Genomic DNA, 20,118 nt, shown 5'->3' with positions numbered 1-20,118 from the left:
TAGGGAGGCTAAAATTGTATCAATTATATTATACTTTATATATTTTTATTGTTTTATTGAGAAATTAGGTTTGTAGGTAAATTCAAAGGTAAAGCTGGTAATAGTAAGTATGATATGTAAGAAGGGATATGACAGGACAGTCAATAAAAATGTTGGGGAAAAGTAAACTGCATTAATCTATTTGCAACGGTAAAGTCATAGTCATTTCCTCTATAACTTCCCCAGGTATCTTTCCACCAGTTACCACTGGGTCTTATGAATAGTTTAAACTTCAATAAATAAAACTCAGAAAGAGCTGCGCTAAGAAACCAGGACAACTTTCAGAGTGTTACCCCCTGCAAAATACCACCTGGCTCACAACAACATATTCATTTAATGTCATCTAATCAACTGCGATAGAAAAAGGCAGAATTGAAAAAGGTATATTTCTTATATTAATATAATTATTTAGGCATGTCCCCTTCTCTTACTCCCCCACGTATATATACACAAACCTATACAATATTTTAAATAAAGATTCAACATTAAGTATTTGACTTCAAAGTGTATTTAGTGACATTACCTGATTCACCATCTTTGGTCTTCTGCTAAAGACTTGTGTTATCCTTCATGGCTGGTTGTTCCTACTATGTTTATAGGGTGTTTGTATCCAAACTCTGAAAACTCTCTGAGCAATCTGAGGAGTTTACCTAAAGCAGATTCACTGCAAACCAAGTAGATCTGTACCCTATGCCTTTGCTTTTGCCTTCTTTTAGATGATCTTGCTACTCACTAGTAATACCATGAGCTGAAATGAGCGAGGGAGAGTGAACCCCAATCACCGCAGCCCACTATGCTACCATCTGACTCTGAGGATAAAGCTGGGGTGCATATCAATCTAACACTAGTCACTAACATCACATTTCCAAATTATCAACATATTTTAATTGTCCAAACTATATACCTGTAATTATTCCTAATGAGTTACAAATAATTCACGAGTTAGAAATAACTCACTTGTTAGGAATAATTAAACTGTATTAAAACCTAGAGGATTTCACCCCTTCATCTTCACTCGTCCCTATAGTTTAGTCTTTGGTAGCTCAGCAAACCAACAATGGCAGCATAACACTGGGGAAATTCTTAAAAACACAATGTATGTTAATGTAGTTTTCTTTTCTTTGTGATCTTCTGTGCAGGGGTAAATAAAAACTGATAAAATATAAAAAACATAAAACTGAGGAACATGAAATAAAATGGATGCAGAAGAACCTCAGTGGCATTTACATCCACATTCTCTGCATCCAAAGAGGACTGCAGTATCGGGGTTCAGCAATGAAATCACAGGCTAGGAGTGCCGGGGATCAGATTTAGGCAAGAGTCAGCTGCCTGTTCCGGTTCCTCGCTCATAGGAAAGGAATGCTGAATCTCAGGGAAGGGTGGTGCACCGGCAGCCCTAACCGGCCCTGGAAGCCAAATATCATTTCACAAAAGGAGGAGGGCAAAGAAAGGGTAAGAAACTGACATTCACTGGACACTAGTGTATGCGGCAGGCACTGCCCACGAGGTTTATGCACCTTAGATCTCATGTATGTGCAAAGGACTCATGGTGGAGTATCCAGGCCATAAAGTTCAATTAGATGTGAATTGTGCTTTGTCAAAAAACGACATGCATATTTAGATGTACTTTTATAAATCTGATACCCCCCAAACAGGCCAGAATTATATCAAATATGTTTGTATCCCTATAAAACATAGGAAATGCCAATTATGTCAGCAAAAAGATAGTAAAAATAATAAAATCCTCATGAAGCCACTCAAGACAGCCAGCATAAACGTTACTCTTCTACACCAGGTGTTCACAAAAGTGTTGGGAGACTGGGAAGGCAGTGTTCTCTTCCTCTGAAACCACCAGCGCTGATAAGACATGACTCAATGTCACCTGAATGTCTTGTATAAAAAGCTCTGACCACAGTTGTGTCATAGCCATTGCTGCTCTTAAACTTTCAAATAGTCAAGACTTCCACAAGATGGCAAAACACTTCTGTGAAATTATATGTGCTGAAAGTATGAATTCAGAAACTATATGTATGTGGTTCTCTGAAGATAAAATGAAAAAAGATGTTGAAGTATTTTCAGTAACCAGCATCCCAAAAGTAGATATTTTCTGTTGAGGATTTCTTTTCTTATTCCTGAATGTGTTGTGGGAAAGAACAAACATTAACCAGCTAGTGAAATAATTTGATTTTTTATTTTTCTTTACATCTAATATAAAATCTTAGACGTAAGACATAATGAATGATTATTAAACACAACTGAATTCTTCTGCATAATTGAGATGTGGAAAAGACAAGATACTGCGTCTTAATTGAGGATGTCAACATTTAGGCGTGTTAGCTAAAGAAAGGCATAAACGCAGCAACTGGGGCTGGGCACTGTGGCTCACATCTGCAATTCCAGCACTTGGGCAGGCAGCAGAGGCAGGAGGATCACGTGAGGCCAGGAGTTCAACACCAGCCTGGCAACAGAGTGAGACACCCCCAACCCCCGCTGCCCCCCATCTCTACAAGAAATTTCAAAATTAGCCAGGCATGGTGGCACATGTCTATAGTCCCAGTTACTGGACAGTCTGAGGTGGGAGGCTGAGCCAGGCGTTCAAGGCTATGATCATGCCCCTGTACTCCAGCGTAGGTGACAGAGCAAGACTCTGTCTCAAAAACATATTAAATAAAAATAAAGAAATAAATGCAGCAACTATGAAAAGCAAACACATTTGGGGAAATCTGACCACATTTGTATTTATTCAAGAATACCCCTAACTTTAATCAAAATTGGCAAAATAGTTTTTTTATTTCAAAGGAGAGACTGTTTTAGCTTTGAAAAAGCTTACAGGACGCCATGGTGGCACCACGCTCAGGAGCAGGTGCCTGGAGGAGCTGCTGTCATGACTGGAACAAGCTCTAGACTGACCACTATTCCACTGCCGTTCAGCTGTCCTGACATTTTGGAGCCTCTATTTTCATAAATGGACATTACAGCTCAAAAATAATCCATATCAAATTAAATATATAAAAATACATGCATGTTAAGAAATCGTTAATATTTTCTTGTTTCATTAATTGCCCTAGGCAACTGCAATATGTTTCATCTTTAGCTTATACAAAAAGAATTTTTTAAACAAATTAAGCCAAAAGTTTTTCTCTTCATCCCTAAAGCAAAACCTTTGCTTTTTTCTTTGTCATTTCCTGGAGTAAAATGACAGGGCTTTATAAAAATGAAGAAAAAAGAGGGGGATGGGCTTGATATACATATTTTTTAATTAGCCCTTCAGAGTTCAGAGCAATCTTTCTAAAGTCCCATTTCCTCTGCTAGGATCCAAATGTATCAGAAACTCCTGGTGCTCAAAGTGGTAACCTATTTTTACAAAATAAAAGGGGATATCTTTCAAAATAGCCTGTTAAAGTCAGGTTCCCCCCACCACTGCCCCATACTCACACACCCTACACATCTGCAAAAAAGAAAAAAACAAGTAAAGGCATTCAATTTGTAGACTATGCCATACATACGTATACCCCCAAAAGGTTTCGGAGAAGGAGGAATTGATAATGAGGCAAATTAAACTAAGAAATATTCCTCCAAAATGAACTAAATTAAGAATGTAGCCTAAATCATTCAAAAGTATATCAAACAAAGTAATACAAAGTAACCTGTCTCTACCCAAGAAAAGGAACTTATTTGGATAGAAATTTACTAAGAGCAAAGAAAATAAGACTAGCCTGAGTCCCAACCGCACTACAGAGTTTCAATTTTTTTTTTGGGACTGTGCTCTTGCCCTAGTCCCAGTTACAGTTAGAGACACTCTGGGATGATGTGTTAAGTTGTTTATACACACTCTGCTACAACACCCTTCAAATCATCTCCAAAAATTTAAAGGAAATGCAAAGTTATAGCCAATGCCATCATTCTTTCAACACCAATTCTAATTTATGACAATGTTTTACTTCTCATATAAATAACTATATAAGAATTAAGGCTTTAGTAGCAAAGATGAGTGAGTTGCTTCCTTTTAGACGTTACAGGATTTGAGCAAAGTTATTCAGGACTTGCTTTACTCTCATAAAAATCTCTGGGCATTCCTTCCTCTTCCTACCACCGTTTCCCTGTGTTTGTCAGCAACGCCACCAACACATCCTGGTCATGCAGATTAAAAACCTCAAAAGCATCTATCCTCCCTCCCTCCCTCCCTCCCTCCCTCCTTCCCTCCCTCCCTTTACTCCAACAATTTTCTTCCTCTGCACTCCCACTGCCACCACAATTTCACAGCATCGCTGAGCTAACACTCTCAAGTGGTGTCCCTGCTCCAGTGTCAGGACAGCATTTTGAAAAATGAAGGTTTTGCGTATGTTAAAAGGGGTTACAATTCGCTTAGTAACCTGGAAGTTCTAGACTTTCAAAATACTATAGAAGAATGGAGTGGGGGCCACACCCGGCTAATTTTTATTTTTATTTTTACTTTTTATTTTTAGTAGAGACAGGGTTTTACCATGTTGGCCAGGCTGGTCTCAAACTCCTGACCTCAAGTGATCCACCCGCCTTGGCCTCCTGAAGTGCTGGGATTGCAGGCATGAGCCACCACGCCTGGCCCATTATTCTTTTACTAGCAGTTTCTAGTGTCCATTAACTAATATTTTCACTTTTGTTGTTGTTGAGACAGGGTCTTGCTCTGTTGCCCAGGCTGGAGTACAGCAATGCGATCACTGCTCACTGCAGCCTCAATCTCCCAGGCTCAAGCCACCCTCCTACCTTGGCCTCACAAAGTAGTTCTGACCACAGGCATGCCCTACTACACCCAGGTAATTTTTGTATTTTTAGTGAAGACAGGGTTTCACCATGTTGGCCAGGCTGGTCTCAAGCTCCTAGGCTCAAGAGATCTGCCCACCCAGGGCCTCCCAAAGTGCTGGGCCACCATGCCCAGACAACATTTTCATTTATATAAAATAAGACTTTTAAAAATGGTGTCCAATGAATGAAGTGTCATATTATCATTCTGAAGCCAAACTTTTTCCAGGTACAGCATAATTACAAAAGACCAACTACACATTTTCCCCGGGTGTGGACTGACTCACCGCACAGCTCAACCACCCATGCCCATGGGGAAAAGGAAGACTCAGGGAGATCCCTACCTACGCGAGTCAGGAAATTCTAAAAACAGGAAAGAATACGCAGGCACAGGTGCCAGGAAGCTGCAACACACTCGGTGGTCCCCAGGCTCACTGTGGCCTGCTTTAGAGAGGACATCTGCCTGAGGAGCAGGTGTGGCTTTTGCTACTGCCTCAGTGCATACTATTTTGTGCTCTGACAGAACGAGGAGTGAGAAAACAAGTAAAAATGAGAACTGTAACACACCACTCTACCCAGATGAAAACCAGTGATCTCTAAACACAAACACACACACACACACACACACACACACACACACACACAGACACACACACAAAAGGTTGGGGGGGGCATGCAGGAGGCATTCTCCAGGAAAACGGCTTGGGTTGCATTAAAGACAAACAGTGATTTTCATGCCTCTGGGTTGCTACTACTTCCATTCATGTCAATCTCAGTTTAAAAAGCATAGTGTGTTTAGGAATGACTTTTTGAGGTGAATGGAGACCCTCAAGTACATACCCTTAGGGCCCTCCTTCTCCCACCAAGAAATGAAGAGCAACTGCCACGTGATCAACTTGATTCAGAAAACCGTCCGGTTGGCATTAGCCTTTGCATTACAAAGATTTCGGCATCCTGCAGCTTTTTCATTTATTTGGTTGGTTGGTTGGTTGTTCTACTTCCCCCTTTCCTTTCCTTTTCCCTAGACTTCCCTATATGCAACGACATCACGGCTCCCAAACTGATGGTACAGGAGAGGAAGGAGGGACCTCTGGAATCTCTAGGATGAACGAGAAGAGGGAGACCACAGAAGGTCTGTGGCTCTCCCATGGCCTGCACAGTGAGATTATATACTCAGTAAGGCAACCCCAAATAAGTAAGTTCAAGTGTCCCTGCTACAAAAGCAAATGGCACCGGAGAATGGAAGAGAGGCCACCAAGTGGCACACAGGAGCCGTTTCTGAAGATTTCAATGTACCTGCACTTCACTCACTCCGCTGACCTTTTCCCAAATGCAAAGCAAGAGTCCATTTTTATCAGTGCTTTTTCTCATACACTAACAAAGATGGCTTTTAATGTAAAATTTTGAGCTAGAAGGTGCTAGAGTTTTCTAAATCTAACTTACTCATTTTTCAAAGAAACAGAAGCTCTGAGAAATGACATGGATCTCTCAAGGCCAGAACCTTAGCTGAGAGTCTGCCCTGTTGGCATTCAGTGTGGCGATTAGCACAGTTCTCCCAGCCAAAACATATTATTTTATCAAAACAGTAAAGTCATTGTTTCTTCCATGCAAGTCATTATAAGCTGTTCATTTTCATTTTTGTGAGGAGGAAAAAAGGCAAGTAATATAAACTACTTTCAAATCTAAATTTTTACAATGACCTGATGGTAAAAAAAACGGTAGTTAAATATCTATATCATTTCAGTCTAATAATCAGGTTAAATCAAGAGAACTCTAAAAATTAGCTATCAGTAAATAAATGCTAAAAATGATATATGTAATTTTAGAATATTCTCACATGCAATGAATATGTACCATATACACAGACGCATGCACGCAGACAGCAGCAAATACAAACCTGCACACTGAAAAACGTAAATGGTATCTCAATCATGAACCAAGTAGAAAGATGTGCACACCATGATCTAAAATTGGGTACAATTTCGGTCCTGTGGAAAGAGACAATCGTACCTACATGCTTTTTTTTTTTTTTTTTTTTTTTTTTTTTTTTTTAAGAATGCATTATGAAGAAAAGTAGCTGAGAAAGCTTAGTCACTTTTTTGTGGCTTACAGCTTTTTTCTCCTCTTTTATTCCAGGCTTAAACAAAGTTCAGTGGGGCATCAAAATGCCTGTTTTAAATTACAGTCTGTATTTTAAAATAGAATGCACGCACGGCATGTTCCTGAAGCTAGGGGGTGGGAGTGTTATTCACGGAAAATTGAAGGCTTGTTGAGTCAATAATCTTCTTTCACACAGTAACAATTTTCAGCTAAAATTTCTTGACCCAAACAAAGGAAAACAAGACCATTCAGTTATTTTACAACAATTTAGAGAAGGCAAAAGAAAAAGATGAGAAAAAAAGACACCTCTAAAATCCTACATTGTGAGGGAAGAATAGGAAATTTTGGCTCAGGTAGAACCTTCTCTACATGTATTTATTTCCTCTCCTAAACTGACAGTTAACATTAAAAATGGTTACTTCCAGTCCCAAAGAAACATAAAAGCAAATAACCAGTCCACAAATGCTACTATGCGCTCCTGCTGGTTATATATCCCTTGTTATATAAAACAGATGTGTGCCTTCAGAGTTACCTGCGAAGTGAAAATCTGTAAATTAAAAGCTATTTTCCCACCTAACTTGGATAATATAAAGTAAAATGCATTCAACGCCTCACGCCGGCCATTGCCTGCAGGAGCTGGAGGTAGCAGATCCCAGCGCCCAGGAGAAGCAATAGGAGGAGGAGGAGGAGGAGGAGGAGGATGGGGGGCGGGGGGGGCTGAAGATGGCATCTAGCCCAACATGGCAGGCACTGCCATGCCAAAACCAGAAGTGCAGGCTAGGGTGAGAAGACGGACCTCAGAACATTAGAGTCATGTGGGTTTTTTCTCCTTTTTTTAGCATAAAAAATAAAAACTTACACTTGCAGGAGCTAGAGTCCTGCCCTGGCCTCTGCACCATTGTGGAGCTCCTTGTATGCTCTGCTCTAGGTGGCTCTAGACTCCCTGAGACCCACTCTGGCTCCCCTTTCTGCTGGCCTGAGGCCCCATGGGGTCCAGGCTGCCTCTGTGGCCCAGGCATCCAGACCACAGAAGAGCTCTGTGGCCTCACAGAGGTCACTGGAAGAGCTGCAAGCTGGTCAAAGCCTGCCCATTCCTCATTTGTTATGGCAAAATTTGTATGCTGACTTTTCTATTAGCCAGGAATATCTGCATTTATCATCCCTTACTAATGAGCCTCATTTATCAACTATAGATCATCCTTATCCTTCTATTATCAAAACCAATATCCTGCAAATCAGTTATGTTTCAGCCTCTCTTAATCTCCAATTTTGTCTAGTGTCTATTTTTTTATAGTACTCCTTCATACTCCTTCATTAATTTTTTAGGAACTAATTGACACTCCTATAAAATGGGTTGAAATTCATTTCCCCCATATTTTAAATGGAAATTTTCAGAATACTATATGAAAAAGTTTGCAGGGGCATGCTTAGTTGAAATGTGTTTTAAAAAATTAAACAAATTCTTAAAATTAATGCATTACCACTAAGCAAATATCTCAGCTATGACAAATTTAGAATTTTATTTTAACAGAACTGAGTATGTCAACTTAGAAACACTTTGCACACAAACATCTGAATTATTTAAAAGCAAACTATAGTTCTTTCTCAATATTAATTTATTCAGACTTTCCATTATATTTAGCCTGTTTTTGTCCTGGAAGAATTCCAAACTGTTGAGGTTTTATTGAATTTTCATTTACAGAACAAATATTTAAATGGAAGATTGTTTTGAAAGAAGGAGAGAGATATACTCTCCTACTTCCTACCTTGTTCAAGTTCAAGCATTATCCTCTATTTTCAAAATGACTATCAATATCATGAAAATATCCTAGGGAACAAAATCACAGGATAGCACATACTAAAGAAATAATCCATTTTGGAAAATAAACATCTGTCAGAGTCATTATGATATTTTCTAAATTCAGGTTTTCCAGCAAGGTCCTGAAATGCTCTTCTTAATCTTAATCCAAAAATAACTGATATCCCCAGATAGAATAGACCAGTGATTAAAATTACGTTCAAGAACTTGATGAATTCTAAGAAGCTGAAGTACTGGGTGTTCCCTTTAAAACTTCCCCAAGACCTCAAAATGTGTCTGTACCTTTGGTTTTGAAGCTATGCAAATGATAATGTACACCTGTAGATGTTCTGGGGGACAGGGCACCATCCTTCAGAGAACCTCCTCTTCCTCCCTGGCACAGGAGGCTTTCATTTTATAAAGTATTTTCTCCAAAACTCTAAAACTCAACATACCCTAATAACATTTTGAGAATACTGAAAATAAACAGCTTAAGTCTTCAGCTGCACACAGGCATCATCCATGCCTGAACACTGAGATAAGACTGACGACAGATATGGGTTTTCCTTCATTAACTTATACTTTTTTTAATGTTCATAATGATTTGAGAAGGATCAATCAGTGGAAGACAGCTCCCCTCTTAACCTTTTAAGGACAATCATTTAAATCAACCTCAAATAAAAAGGTTTCAAAATACTTCATTCAATAGCCATACATCTAATTCTTACCTGGTAGATTTTAACTTTTGCTAAAACCTGCCAACTAACAGGTTGAGATGGTCTTTTCTTTTTATATTTCTAGCTGGGTTGGACTGAGAACTAGCAAAAAGCTGAACCCAGTTAAAAAGTTATTCCGGGTAGTTTCCAATCATTCACAAGAACTGTATTATCCAATCTACATGCTTAGAACATCCATATTAATGTCATCAATAATCAAATACGCTTCCAAAATACGTGACCTTTTACCAGTAACCAACATAAGTGTCATTAATGATTAAGAAACAAAAACCAACACAAACAAGAGTATTCTTCTTTAATTAAAGGCAGAACACTGCATGCTCTGCTGCTAATAGCCAAGCCCAAAGAATATTCTTGGTAATAAAAGTTTTCCAACCATTCTCTTTCAGGCTTCCAATATCCTGTTTAACACCCTCTATTTCAAAGAACGACCAGCATTTACTACGTCCTTCCTTTCACAAAGAGCCAAAAAACATATGCTTTATCTAAAGCCCAATATTTCCGTCTAATTGCAAACTCAACAAAAGTGCCATAAGCACTATTCGACACATTTAGGGATTTTTAGTTAACTCAGAAAGATCAAACCCTTTTCGTGTCAACTCTTTAGATATTTCCTATTTAAGGAAGAAAGGGTCACAAAGAGGTTTTTAATGACCTGATGAGCCTTCTAGAATAGCCCATATTTATAGACATATTTTACAAAGTCCTAACAAAGCAGTCCATTTTCAAACGCCCTTAGAATATGACGGCCAAACTGATTGCATTCTATATCTTAGGTAAACAGAATAATGAACCTCCTATCTGAAATACAAAGCTAGCGGCATGCCTCTCTGAAGAATAAAACAAATTAGTTATTTCTAAACTGAGGAATATTAACAACTCTTCAGATCCCTGGAGGGAAAAGCACTATAAGAAAGTGCTTATATAGTGTTTTATAAGAAAATAAAACTTCTTCCTTTTCCATGTTTACTTCCTTTTATACATGGTTATGAATATTTTATTAACTATCCATCTGTAATATAATTACTGAACTTATGATTACTATTTCTGTCAATTAATTTTTTATAAGTAAAAAATATGTATTACTAAGAACAGAATGCTTTCAGGGTATTTTTAGCTTAATTATCCAAAGTGTCCACTTCTTTTCTTAAAGCTATGGTAACCAAGGTAAATCCAAACATCACTTGGTAAAATAGAATCATTTGAAGAATAATACACGCCTGGTGATGCAGATGTCCACTCATTTAATCACTCAGCAGCACCAGCACAAAGAGAGCACAGGTGCCCCAGGGGCCATTCAATGCCACCTAACAGATCCCTTTAGCAATTAAAAGAAAATTCTGAAACTGAGGAAGTCAATTTATTTAAAAGTCATTTTTATAGAAATTTTTGAGGAAAATATTTACTGAATAGGACATAACAAATACCACGAAAAGCTTCCAGTCAAACAGGGGAGCCAAAACAATGTTCAGGATAACTATAATAAAAGGACAAATAATAAATGTCACAAGAGGTGAAAATTTAACTGAACACTCAACAAAAAGTGTATTAAATCCATATTTGAGGGCTATCTTGAAACATAAATTGAGGGATATCCAATGTTTATGAAACAAGAAATTAAGTAAGTGACAGCATCTTTTAGACCTTCCACTGTGTCTTCAGCTTAAATGCTGGGTTTATTTCATACCAATATTAGAGGTTGTGAAAGCTATATGTGCTCAAATTTTAAGTGATAATAGTCTAAGAAAGAGAGCTCTTCAATGTTAAGATTTATCAATAGCAGTAATACCAAGGATATATAAACTACCATACCTCAACAGGGAAATGCTGTATGACTAAGAGGTATAGAAATAAGTGGACAATATTAAGGAGGATTTATTCAGAGCTTAGGTCTGAGTCCACTAAGCAAAAAGTAAGTATGACTGGTCATGGCCCCAAGACAACAAGAGAACAAGTTATTAATTTATCAATCATTTGCTTTCTGCAGATGATGTGAAGATCTATCTAAGTTAGCTGGAAAATAGAACTGCATTGCCTGCTAAAGGTCATGAAGAATTTAATGACATGCAAATATAGAAAAACAGGATCAAACAACAGTGAGGACAACTTGCTGAGGGATCAAATGATAGATGTAGCATAAAGATACTGGAAACGCCTTGATTTCTTATAATGGAAAGTTGCTACGTTGTAACAAACATGCTAAAAGAAAAATATACTTAGGATACAGGTAGAAAATGTCACATGCAGAAACATATAACAAACCTATCTCAATGTAAGCAAAAAGACTAAGAAATTACTACCTGAGAGGCATTCTTGTCATCATCATTATATAAAATGAATAGAATAATTACACATTAGAATCACTATGCTGCATTTCATAAATGGTACCAGATAACACAATATACTTAATTCCAAATTACAAAACTACAGGTTTCAAATATCATGGATTGACTTTAGGTGAAAAGATAAAATTTATATCCCTGACACCTAAGAAGGAAAACCATAGCACAAGAGTAAATCTACAAAGGATCCAACAGCAAATTCAGATGTGATAACAAATACAGCTTCATGGGCTCTCCAGAATCAACCCAGCCAAGTTAGAGGACTACAGTATCTTATAAAAGTAACACTGTAAAATACAGACTATTAGAGCCATAACAGAGTATCAACAAATCATTCCCTGAAACCACAATGACCTTAGCTGTGTGCAACTTAATTATAAGTATCCACATAAATAAAAAAATTTGTAAGCCCCATATAGAAAGTTTTTACAGATGCAAAGCCCCTGTGGAAAAAAAAAAAAAAAAAAAAAGTGGTGTAATAAATTTCATTTAAATAAAGCCAAATTTCATCCAAACAGATTGGGGGTTTCAGGTATAGCAGGTTATCTTACAGTTTGTCCTTTATTCAGTGACTGAATCTTCCACATACTTAACAAAAAATCTGGAAACTCTGCTCTCTAAAAAGAGATTACTGAAATGTGCTTGAAGAACTACTGAGTCAACCAGCATCTTATGTATCTGTGAGTTACAAAAACAGAAAGAAAATACCAATTGGGGTATTTCATTAAGAAAACAAAAAAACTTACATTAGGACAACTTTAAATACTTTTGGGAAGTAGGCAAGATAAAGGTTAAAGAAAATAGCTGTTATACATACACAACAAGATAGAAATAGAACAATTCAGAAAACATTTAAACGGTTGATGACTATATTCATCTCCTAAATGCTTTCATCCACTTTTCCAGCAATCTACTTAAAAGCTCCTATCCCAGAGCAAACTCTTCAGTCAGTTATCTGAAACTACAATACTTCATGCCATCCCTAATAACACTGTAGAATTAGCTGAATGTCAACCATCCATTCCAACATAGATCCGTGGCAAAAGGCATGTACTAGTAAGTGATGCTGAAGTTTTTGAGTAGATATGAAGAAAGCAGTTTGCCACAAAGTATTCTTACAGCTATGCAGAAAATCTGCATCCATTTATGACAAATTTACCAACCTGTGTCACAGTACAATATCATCAGCCAATGACAAATCTACAAGGTTGAGCTTCTACAAAACCACTAAAAAACTGGTGAAAAAACTGGAATTCACTGTTTATCTGGCTCCCATGCATCTATTTTAAATTTCATAGAGCCACAAAAGCTAATTTCCAAATACTTAGTAAATGTAGTATTTATCAACAGCATGCATGCCTCTATCTCTCTCCTTCTGCCCCTCTCTCTCTCACGCGGACACACTACATGCTTACTAGGCTGTGAACTACCTGCTGAGGAAAGTTTAGCAGCATAAAACGCAAAATCCAACCCTATTTCCCTCCTTCAAAACCAAATACCTAGACAATAAATACATCAACACAACTAAAGCGGGGGAAAAAAACGCCACAATAAGATTTCACCCTCTCTCACATAAAAGTAAAAGGTATAAAAATTAGAGTTTCAAAAATACATCCATCAGATTCAAAGACAGTAGACATACTGTGGTCATCACTTACCTTCTCTAAATCTGCATATACATCAAAATGTATATGGTATGGTATGCACGTCAAATGTCATGTATAACATTCACTACAAATGTTTGTTCTCATGTTTAGAAGTAATATAATAAATCTAAGTTAATGCAAACATAGTTGAAATTCCAATTAAAATCATGGCTATCCTGAATTCCCATCTTAAACAAACCTTCTCCATAGAAACTAGGCAATGACAATAATCCTTCAAATAAATGTAAAAATATTTATTTGTACAGACTTATTCTTTTTTTTTTTTTTGAGATGGAGTCTCGCTCTGTCGCCCAGACTGGAGTGCAGTGGTGCGATCTCGGCTCACTGCAAGCTCCGCCTCCTGGGTTCAAGCGGTTCTCCTGCCTCAGCCTCCTGCAGATTTTTTCTTTTAGTTAATAAAGAAGACTTCTTTTAAATTAGGTTCTCTATAAAAAAGACAAATTAAGTAGACATGAACTATTTATGGGCATCAACACGATACCCCATGTAACAGCCACTATTCCTATAAATAGAAACCTCAATCACCGTATACTCTTTACCGGTGGAAATACTTAATAAACAGTGTTGTCATTTTGTTGTTGTTGTTGTCTTTTTTGAGATGGAGTTTCACTCTGTTGCCCAGGCTGGAGGGCAATAGCACGATCTCAGCCCACCACAACCTCTGCCTCCCGGGTTCAAGCGATTCTCCTGCCTCAGCCTCCCGAGTAGCTGGGATTACAGGCATGCACCACCACGCCTGGCCAATTTTGTATTTTTAGTAGAGATAGGGTTTCTCCATGTTGGTCAGGCTGGTCTCGAACTCCTGACCTCAGGTGATCCGCGAACCTCGGCCTCCCAAAGTGCTGGGATTACAGGCGTGAGCCACCGCGTTGGGCCTCAAATTTTAGACTACTTTCTTTCAGATGATTTCTCATTACATAAATAGAAAGTCCTAGAAGAAATTCAAATTACTATCAGATATTTTATCTCATCATTTGTATCCTTTGCAAAGTGCAAATTTCTTTTAAGTTTTAACTCCTATAAGGACACCTCTGTTTTGTATCACTACCAAAAAGCAACAGCCTAAAGCAAGCTCAACTGTACAACAGCAATAACTGCCTGCACACAAAATCGACCAGCCGCATAAAACCTTCCAACTGATGTCTACACTCTGCAACAGAGATACACACACATGAAATAGACTTATCCAGGACTACAGAGCTCCTAAAAGCTAAACCCTGAAAAATTAACCACAAAATATACCTGAAATCTAGAAACTTCTCAATCATGTCATAATATAAAGTAGAACAAACAAAAACAACAGCTCTTTCTAAAAATCTTTAACTCATTACATTTCCAAATCAGCACAATAATGTCTTACTGGTAAACTTGATGGTCTTTCTTGTTGTATTAAGTTCAAGTCTTCATGGTTAGGTTTTCCGGGGGCCAGAGGAGGTTGAGATCTAGTTCCATAGCCTTCCTGAGACATGTCCTAAAAAAACGCAAACACAAAGCACTTCATAAATATTTCAATGAGTTGTAAGCTTCTTCAGTAACTAAAATTAAACAAAAGCTTGGCTGGGCACAGTGGCTCATGCCTGTAATCCCAGCACTTTGGGAGATCAAGGCAGGCAGATCGCTTGAGCCCAGGAGTACAAGACCAGCTTGGGCAACGTAGGGAGACTCCATCTCTACAAAAATAATAAAAAATTAGCTAAGTGTGGTGGTGCAGCTACTTGAGAGGCTGAGATGGGAGGATAACTTGAGCCTGGAGGTGGAGGCTGCAGTGAACTTTGACCACACCGCTGCACTCCAGCCTGGGTGACAGAAGGAGACTCTGTGTCAAATAAAACAGAACAAAACAAAACAAAAGCTTATCACAACCAACAACTAATGTTACATTTTAGCAGACATATAAATATGTTATGGCTATAATTTAATACATTATCAGAAGGAAAAATTTTAAAAAGCAGTGAATCATTAACAGCAGAAATATAAACGATATATACATATTTTATATATATATATATAATTAACAACTAAATTTATTATGAGACCATACCAAGTACTGTATTTGAGTTTTGCAGGAAGAAGACTAGTTCACAAAAATGGGGAGGGAGGTCAGCTGCAGCCAAACCAAACTGTCTTTGAACCCAGAGCAAACCAAAAGCTCTCTGTATTGTTGAATTCTGATTTTGGTCAAACTGCCTTTAATGTTACCTCAAAAAATGGAAATAACTAATAAAAACCTTACTATCAACTATATCTTAACACGTCCTCTCAATCACCCACAAAACAGCATAAATCGTTATTAAGCTCATAGAATCTGGGGTCTCTATAAAACCAATAAACACACATATACAGAACTCCATATGTTCATGGGTCATAGTTTTCAGAGAACCACCATAAAGAAGAAAACAACAGTGGGGAACAAAACACACCCAAAAAACCTGAATAGGGACAATAAACATAATTAACACGGCTTTTCTGGCATCTTGTCAAACACTCTTCCGTGTTTGACGGAAGACACACATCAAACACACATTCCGTATTCTGCATGGTTTCAGCATTGTGCTGAAATAATTAGCATATATAACCCAAATACCACACCACACCACATTTACTGTATACCATATCCCTAGCTACCTAACTGTGTATGCTCAGCTACTAAACATTCTACCATCATTTCCCCCTGAAGTCAAACAGCAGGACAGAATTGTTAAATACTTATTATAGCATGTCTCAATTGGCACTGAAAGTTGAAGAACCAGTTTCTAATTGAAGAGAAAAAAAGAATGGAAAATATTGCTTTAAAATAAAATTATCTCCCTTCCCTTGTCAGTTCAAATATGTGCTGGCATTAAAGAAACATCATATACAAGTTCTACTTCTGTTAAGTCCCTGGAATATTGCTTTAAAAATTAATGTTTACTACTTGAAATCCTATAAAAAGCTTCTGCTGTCCCACCCCTTTCTTGCACACTTAAAATTACATGGCTTCTTAAGCCAGGAAACTTTGGACCAATAGCTGGTACCACAAAGTACACAAGCTGTACAAACTAGATTTAACCAGCCTAGTGTTGGTGCGACCTGCCTTTCAACAGGCTCTGAAATACAGGAGCGTGCCAATAATTCCAGCTTTTCCCATGTAGCCATTCTTCCCTTTAAATACATCTCTATCAACAAACAAACAAACAAACAAAAAACAAACCAAAAAAACCCTCAGATATTTAACCTCTACTAGTAATGTACCCAGTTCATATCATATTTTTCTAAGAGAATTCAATCCTATTTGTCCAGTTTTTCTTTGATAACAATAAGGTGAGAGTAAGCACAGGCAATTCAAGGACACTTAAAGAGTGGCTCTGCAATCTGGTTGCCAGCAGAGGGTGACAATTAAGCTTGTGGGGTACAAAAGCAAAGGCTGAAAGATTATGACCACTCCCCCCACCACCTTCCCCCTCAAACACCAGGTTTCTTCCAGATCCTAGATTTCCACTTGTCACACAGACTTCCCGCTGGGTGCCCTGCAGGTTCCTTTCCATAAACAGCATGGATTTCAAATCAAGCAGGGCACAAGGCCTCTATTCAGGGGCCTTCACCCTATTACAAAAAAGCACAAAGGTGCAGGACAGGCTCACAATGGGCAAACAAATGAGCAGACCCCGCCTCCTCCTCCAACACACGTGCACACAGTTTCTGCCCAATGCCTAGGCTTTTTTTTTTTTTTTTTTAAAGTAAACTTTAGCTAGGAAATAGTAACAGGCTCAAAAGTCCTATGCATATTACCCTTTTATGTTTCTTTTTATTCTCTCTTCTTCGCTCAATGAACTGCTTTCTAAAGAAGTTGAAAAAGATCATTACAACTACAGTGGATAAACATTTCAATTTAGACATCATCCCCCTAAAATAAGCAACACAGACTAACAGACTATGAAAGCTATTAGAAAAATGTATTGTGGCCTTACATTTCCCTCTTTAAGGCTTTAAAAGTTCAAAATAATTAGATTCCACCAAAATCTCAAATACTATTCCTAACCACAAGAAGCTTTCAGCTATTAAGTACAGTTGGAAATAAAATCAAAACAAAATTTAGTGAGAACTATTGAACAGGAAACTTGTTCTGCCTCAGTTTATGTTTGAACATAAGTATTGATTTAATAAGGGAGCACACAGAAAAGGTGCCAAGTTGAAACCTATAACAATCATCAACTATATATATACTTACAGTGGGACTATAAAGTCTGTTTGGCTGCTTTAATAACAATATAAAAATATTCCACACGAAACTTGAGCTTTTTCATCTTAAAAGCTATATTTATTTTTTGTTACATACTTATTTTCATCTCAAGAAGAGTAAATAAACAGTAAGAAGGCAATGACAGTATCGGAAAATAAAGAATATGTTCAGCATCATATTTTATAAACAAAGAAGCACAGCTTTACACTTTAAAACATTACTGCCATCTTTGGTTATTTGTAAGTTTAAGCAGCCAGTGAACACCAGTGTGTAAACCAATATACACATATAAATAATCACATTCATCTGCTGTATATGTAAAGAGTAGTAACTCTTTAAAAGAATGCCGTAAGCCGGGCGCGGTGGCTCAAGCCTGTAATCCCAGCACTTTGGGAGGCCGAGACGGGCGGATCACGAGGTCAGGAGATCGAGACCATCCTGGCTAACACAGTGAAACCCCGTCTCTACTAAAAATGCAAAAAAAAAACTAGCCGGGCGAGGTGGTGGGCGCCTGTAGTCCCAGCTACTCGGGAGGCTGAGGCAGGAGAATGGCGTAAACCCGAGAGGCGGAGCTTGCAGTGAGCTGAGATCTGGCCACTGCACTCCAGCCCGGGCGACAGAGCGAGACTCCGCCTCAAAAAAAAAAAAAAAAAAAAAAAAAAATAGAATGCCGTATTGTGATAATACTGCAATGCACAAGAAGCGGGCAATGGGAATGAGGTTTTCCCTTTCAGAATTCATCAGTACTATTTTTCTACATCTCACTCACAATCTTTTTTTTTTTTTTTTTTTTTGAGACGGAGTCTCGCTCTGTCGCCCAGGCTGGAGTGCAGTGGCCAGATCTCAGCTCACTGCAAGCTCCGCCTCCCGGGTTCACGCCATTCTCCTGCCTCAGCCTCCCCAGTAGCTGGGACTACAGGCGCCCGCCAGGTAGCCCGGCTAGTTTTTTGTATTTTTTTAGTAGAGACGGGGTTTCACCATGTTAGCCAGGATGGTCTTGATCTCCTGACCTCGTGATCCGCCCGTCTCGGCCTCCCAAAGTGCTGGGATTACAGGCTTGAGCCACCGCGCCCGGCCTCACTCACAATCTTTTAACCATTGATGGACTCTGGCCTTAACCTTCTTTATGTTATGAGTCACAGGTTAAAGGGAAACTGACTCACAGAAGTGTGAAAAAAAGTTTAGGGTAGTAATAATTACACATTTGTTTCAGAAATTTTCAGTTTGGTATTTCTTTCCCTTTTTTTTTTTTTTTTTTTTAAGAAACAAGGTCTTACTCTGTGGCTCAGCCTAATCATAGCTCACCGTAGCCTCTAACTCCCAGGCTCAAGCAATCCTCCCGCCTCAACCACCCAAGTCTCCCTAGTAACTAGGACTACAGGCATATACCACCATGCCTGGCTAATTTTATTTTTATTTATTTATTTTTATTTTTATTTTTTTTATTTTTTTTTATTTTTATTTTTATTTTTTTTTTTGAGACGGAGTCTCGCTCTGTCTCCCGGGCTGAGTGCAGTGGCCGGATCTCAGCTCACTGCAAGCTCCGCCTCCCGGGTTTACGCCATTCTCCTGCCTCAGCCTCCCGAGTAGCTGGGACTACAGGCGCCCGCCACCTCGCCCGGCTAGTTTTTTGTATTTTTTAGTAGAGACGGGGTTTCACCGGGTTAGCCAGGATGGTCTTGATCTCCTGACCTCGTGATCCGCCCGTCTCGGCCTCCCAAAGTGCTGGGATTACAGGCTTGAGCCACCGCGCCCGGCCTTATTTTTATTTTTTTAAGGACGGAATCTTGTTCTTGTTGTCCAGGCTGGAGTGCAAGGCACAATCTCGGCTCACCGCAACCTCCAACTCCCGGGTTCAAGTGATTCTCCTGCCTCAGCCGCCCGAGTAGCTGGCATTATAGGCATGCACCACCATGCCCAGCTAATTCTGTATCTTTAGGAGAGACGGGGTTTCTCTATGTTGATCAGGCTGGTCTCGAACTTGTGACCTCAGGTGATTTGCCTGCCTCAACCTCTCAAAGTGCTCGGATTACAGGCATGAGCCACCATGCCCGGCCTAATTTATTTATTTTGAGAGATGGTGTGTCACTATGCTTCCCAGGCTGGTCTCCAACTACTGGCCTCAAGTGATTCTCCTGCCTTGGGCTCCCAAAGTGCTAAAAATCAGTAATAAGCCACTGTGCCCAGGCCTCTTTTAACACATGTCATAGAAGCTGACTGAATGCCCACTATGGGCTTATTTCCTTTGCTGGGTACTTGAACATATCACAGTATGAAATGAAACATGACCAGGAAGAAAACACTAGAATCCCACTTCTACTACAGGAAAGAGTAAAGATAACTATTACAAGGGCCTAGTAGAAAGGCCAGGAGCAGGAGTGCTTCTGTTTTCTTTTATTAGGAAATGAATAAAATCCTAATGGCAATATGTAACTTT

At 38.7% G+C, this 20,118-nt stretch overlaps 1 protein-coding gene across 7 annotated transcripts in view; it reads right to left on the bottom strand.

Moving 5' to 3' along the window:
• The window catches only part of ARID1B (AT-rich interaction domain 1B), a 445,370-nt gene that overhangs the window by 267,326 nt on the left and 157,926 nt on the right, over positions 1-20,118 (bottom strand). For all 7 annotated transcript variants that reach the window (XM_030928075.1, XM_030928069.1, XM_030928073.1 and 4 more), the window contains exon 4: positions 14,823-14,933. In XM_030928075.1, coding sequence (XP_030783935.1) covers positions 14,823-14,933 — 111 coding nt within the window. The remainder of the gene's footprint in view (positions 1-14,822; positions 14,934-20,118) is intronic.

This window comes from Rhinopithecus roxellana, chromosome 4 (genome assembly GCF_007565055.1).
Source record: "Rhinopithecus roxellana isolate Shanxi Qingling chromosome 4, ASM756505v1, whole genome shotgun sequence".
NCBI lineage: Eukaryota > Metazoa > Chordata > Mammalia > Primates > Cercopithecidae > Rhinopithecus > Rhinopithecus roxellana.
This window is presented reverse-complemented; position numbering and strand designations above follow the sequence as displayed.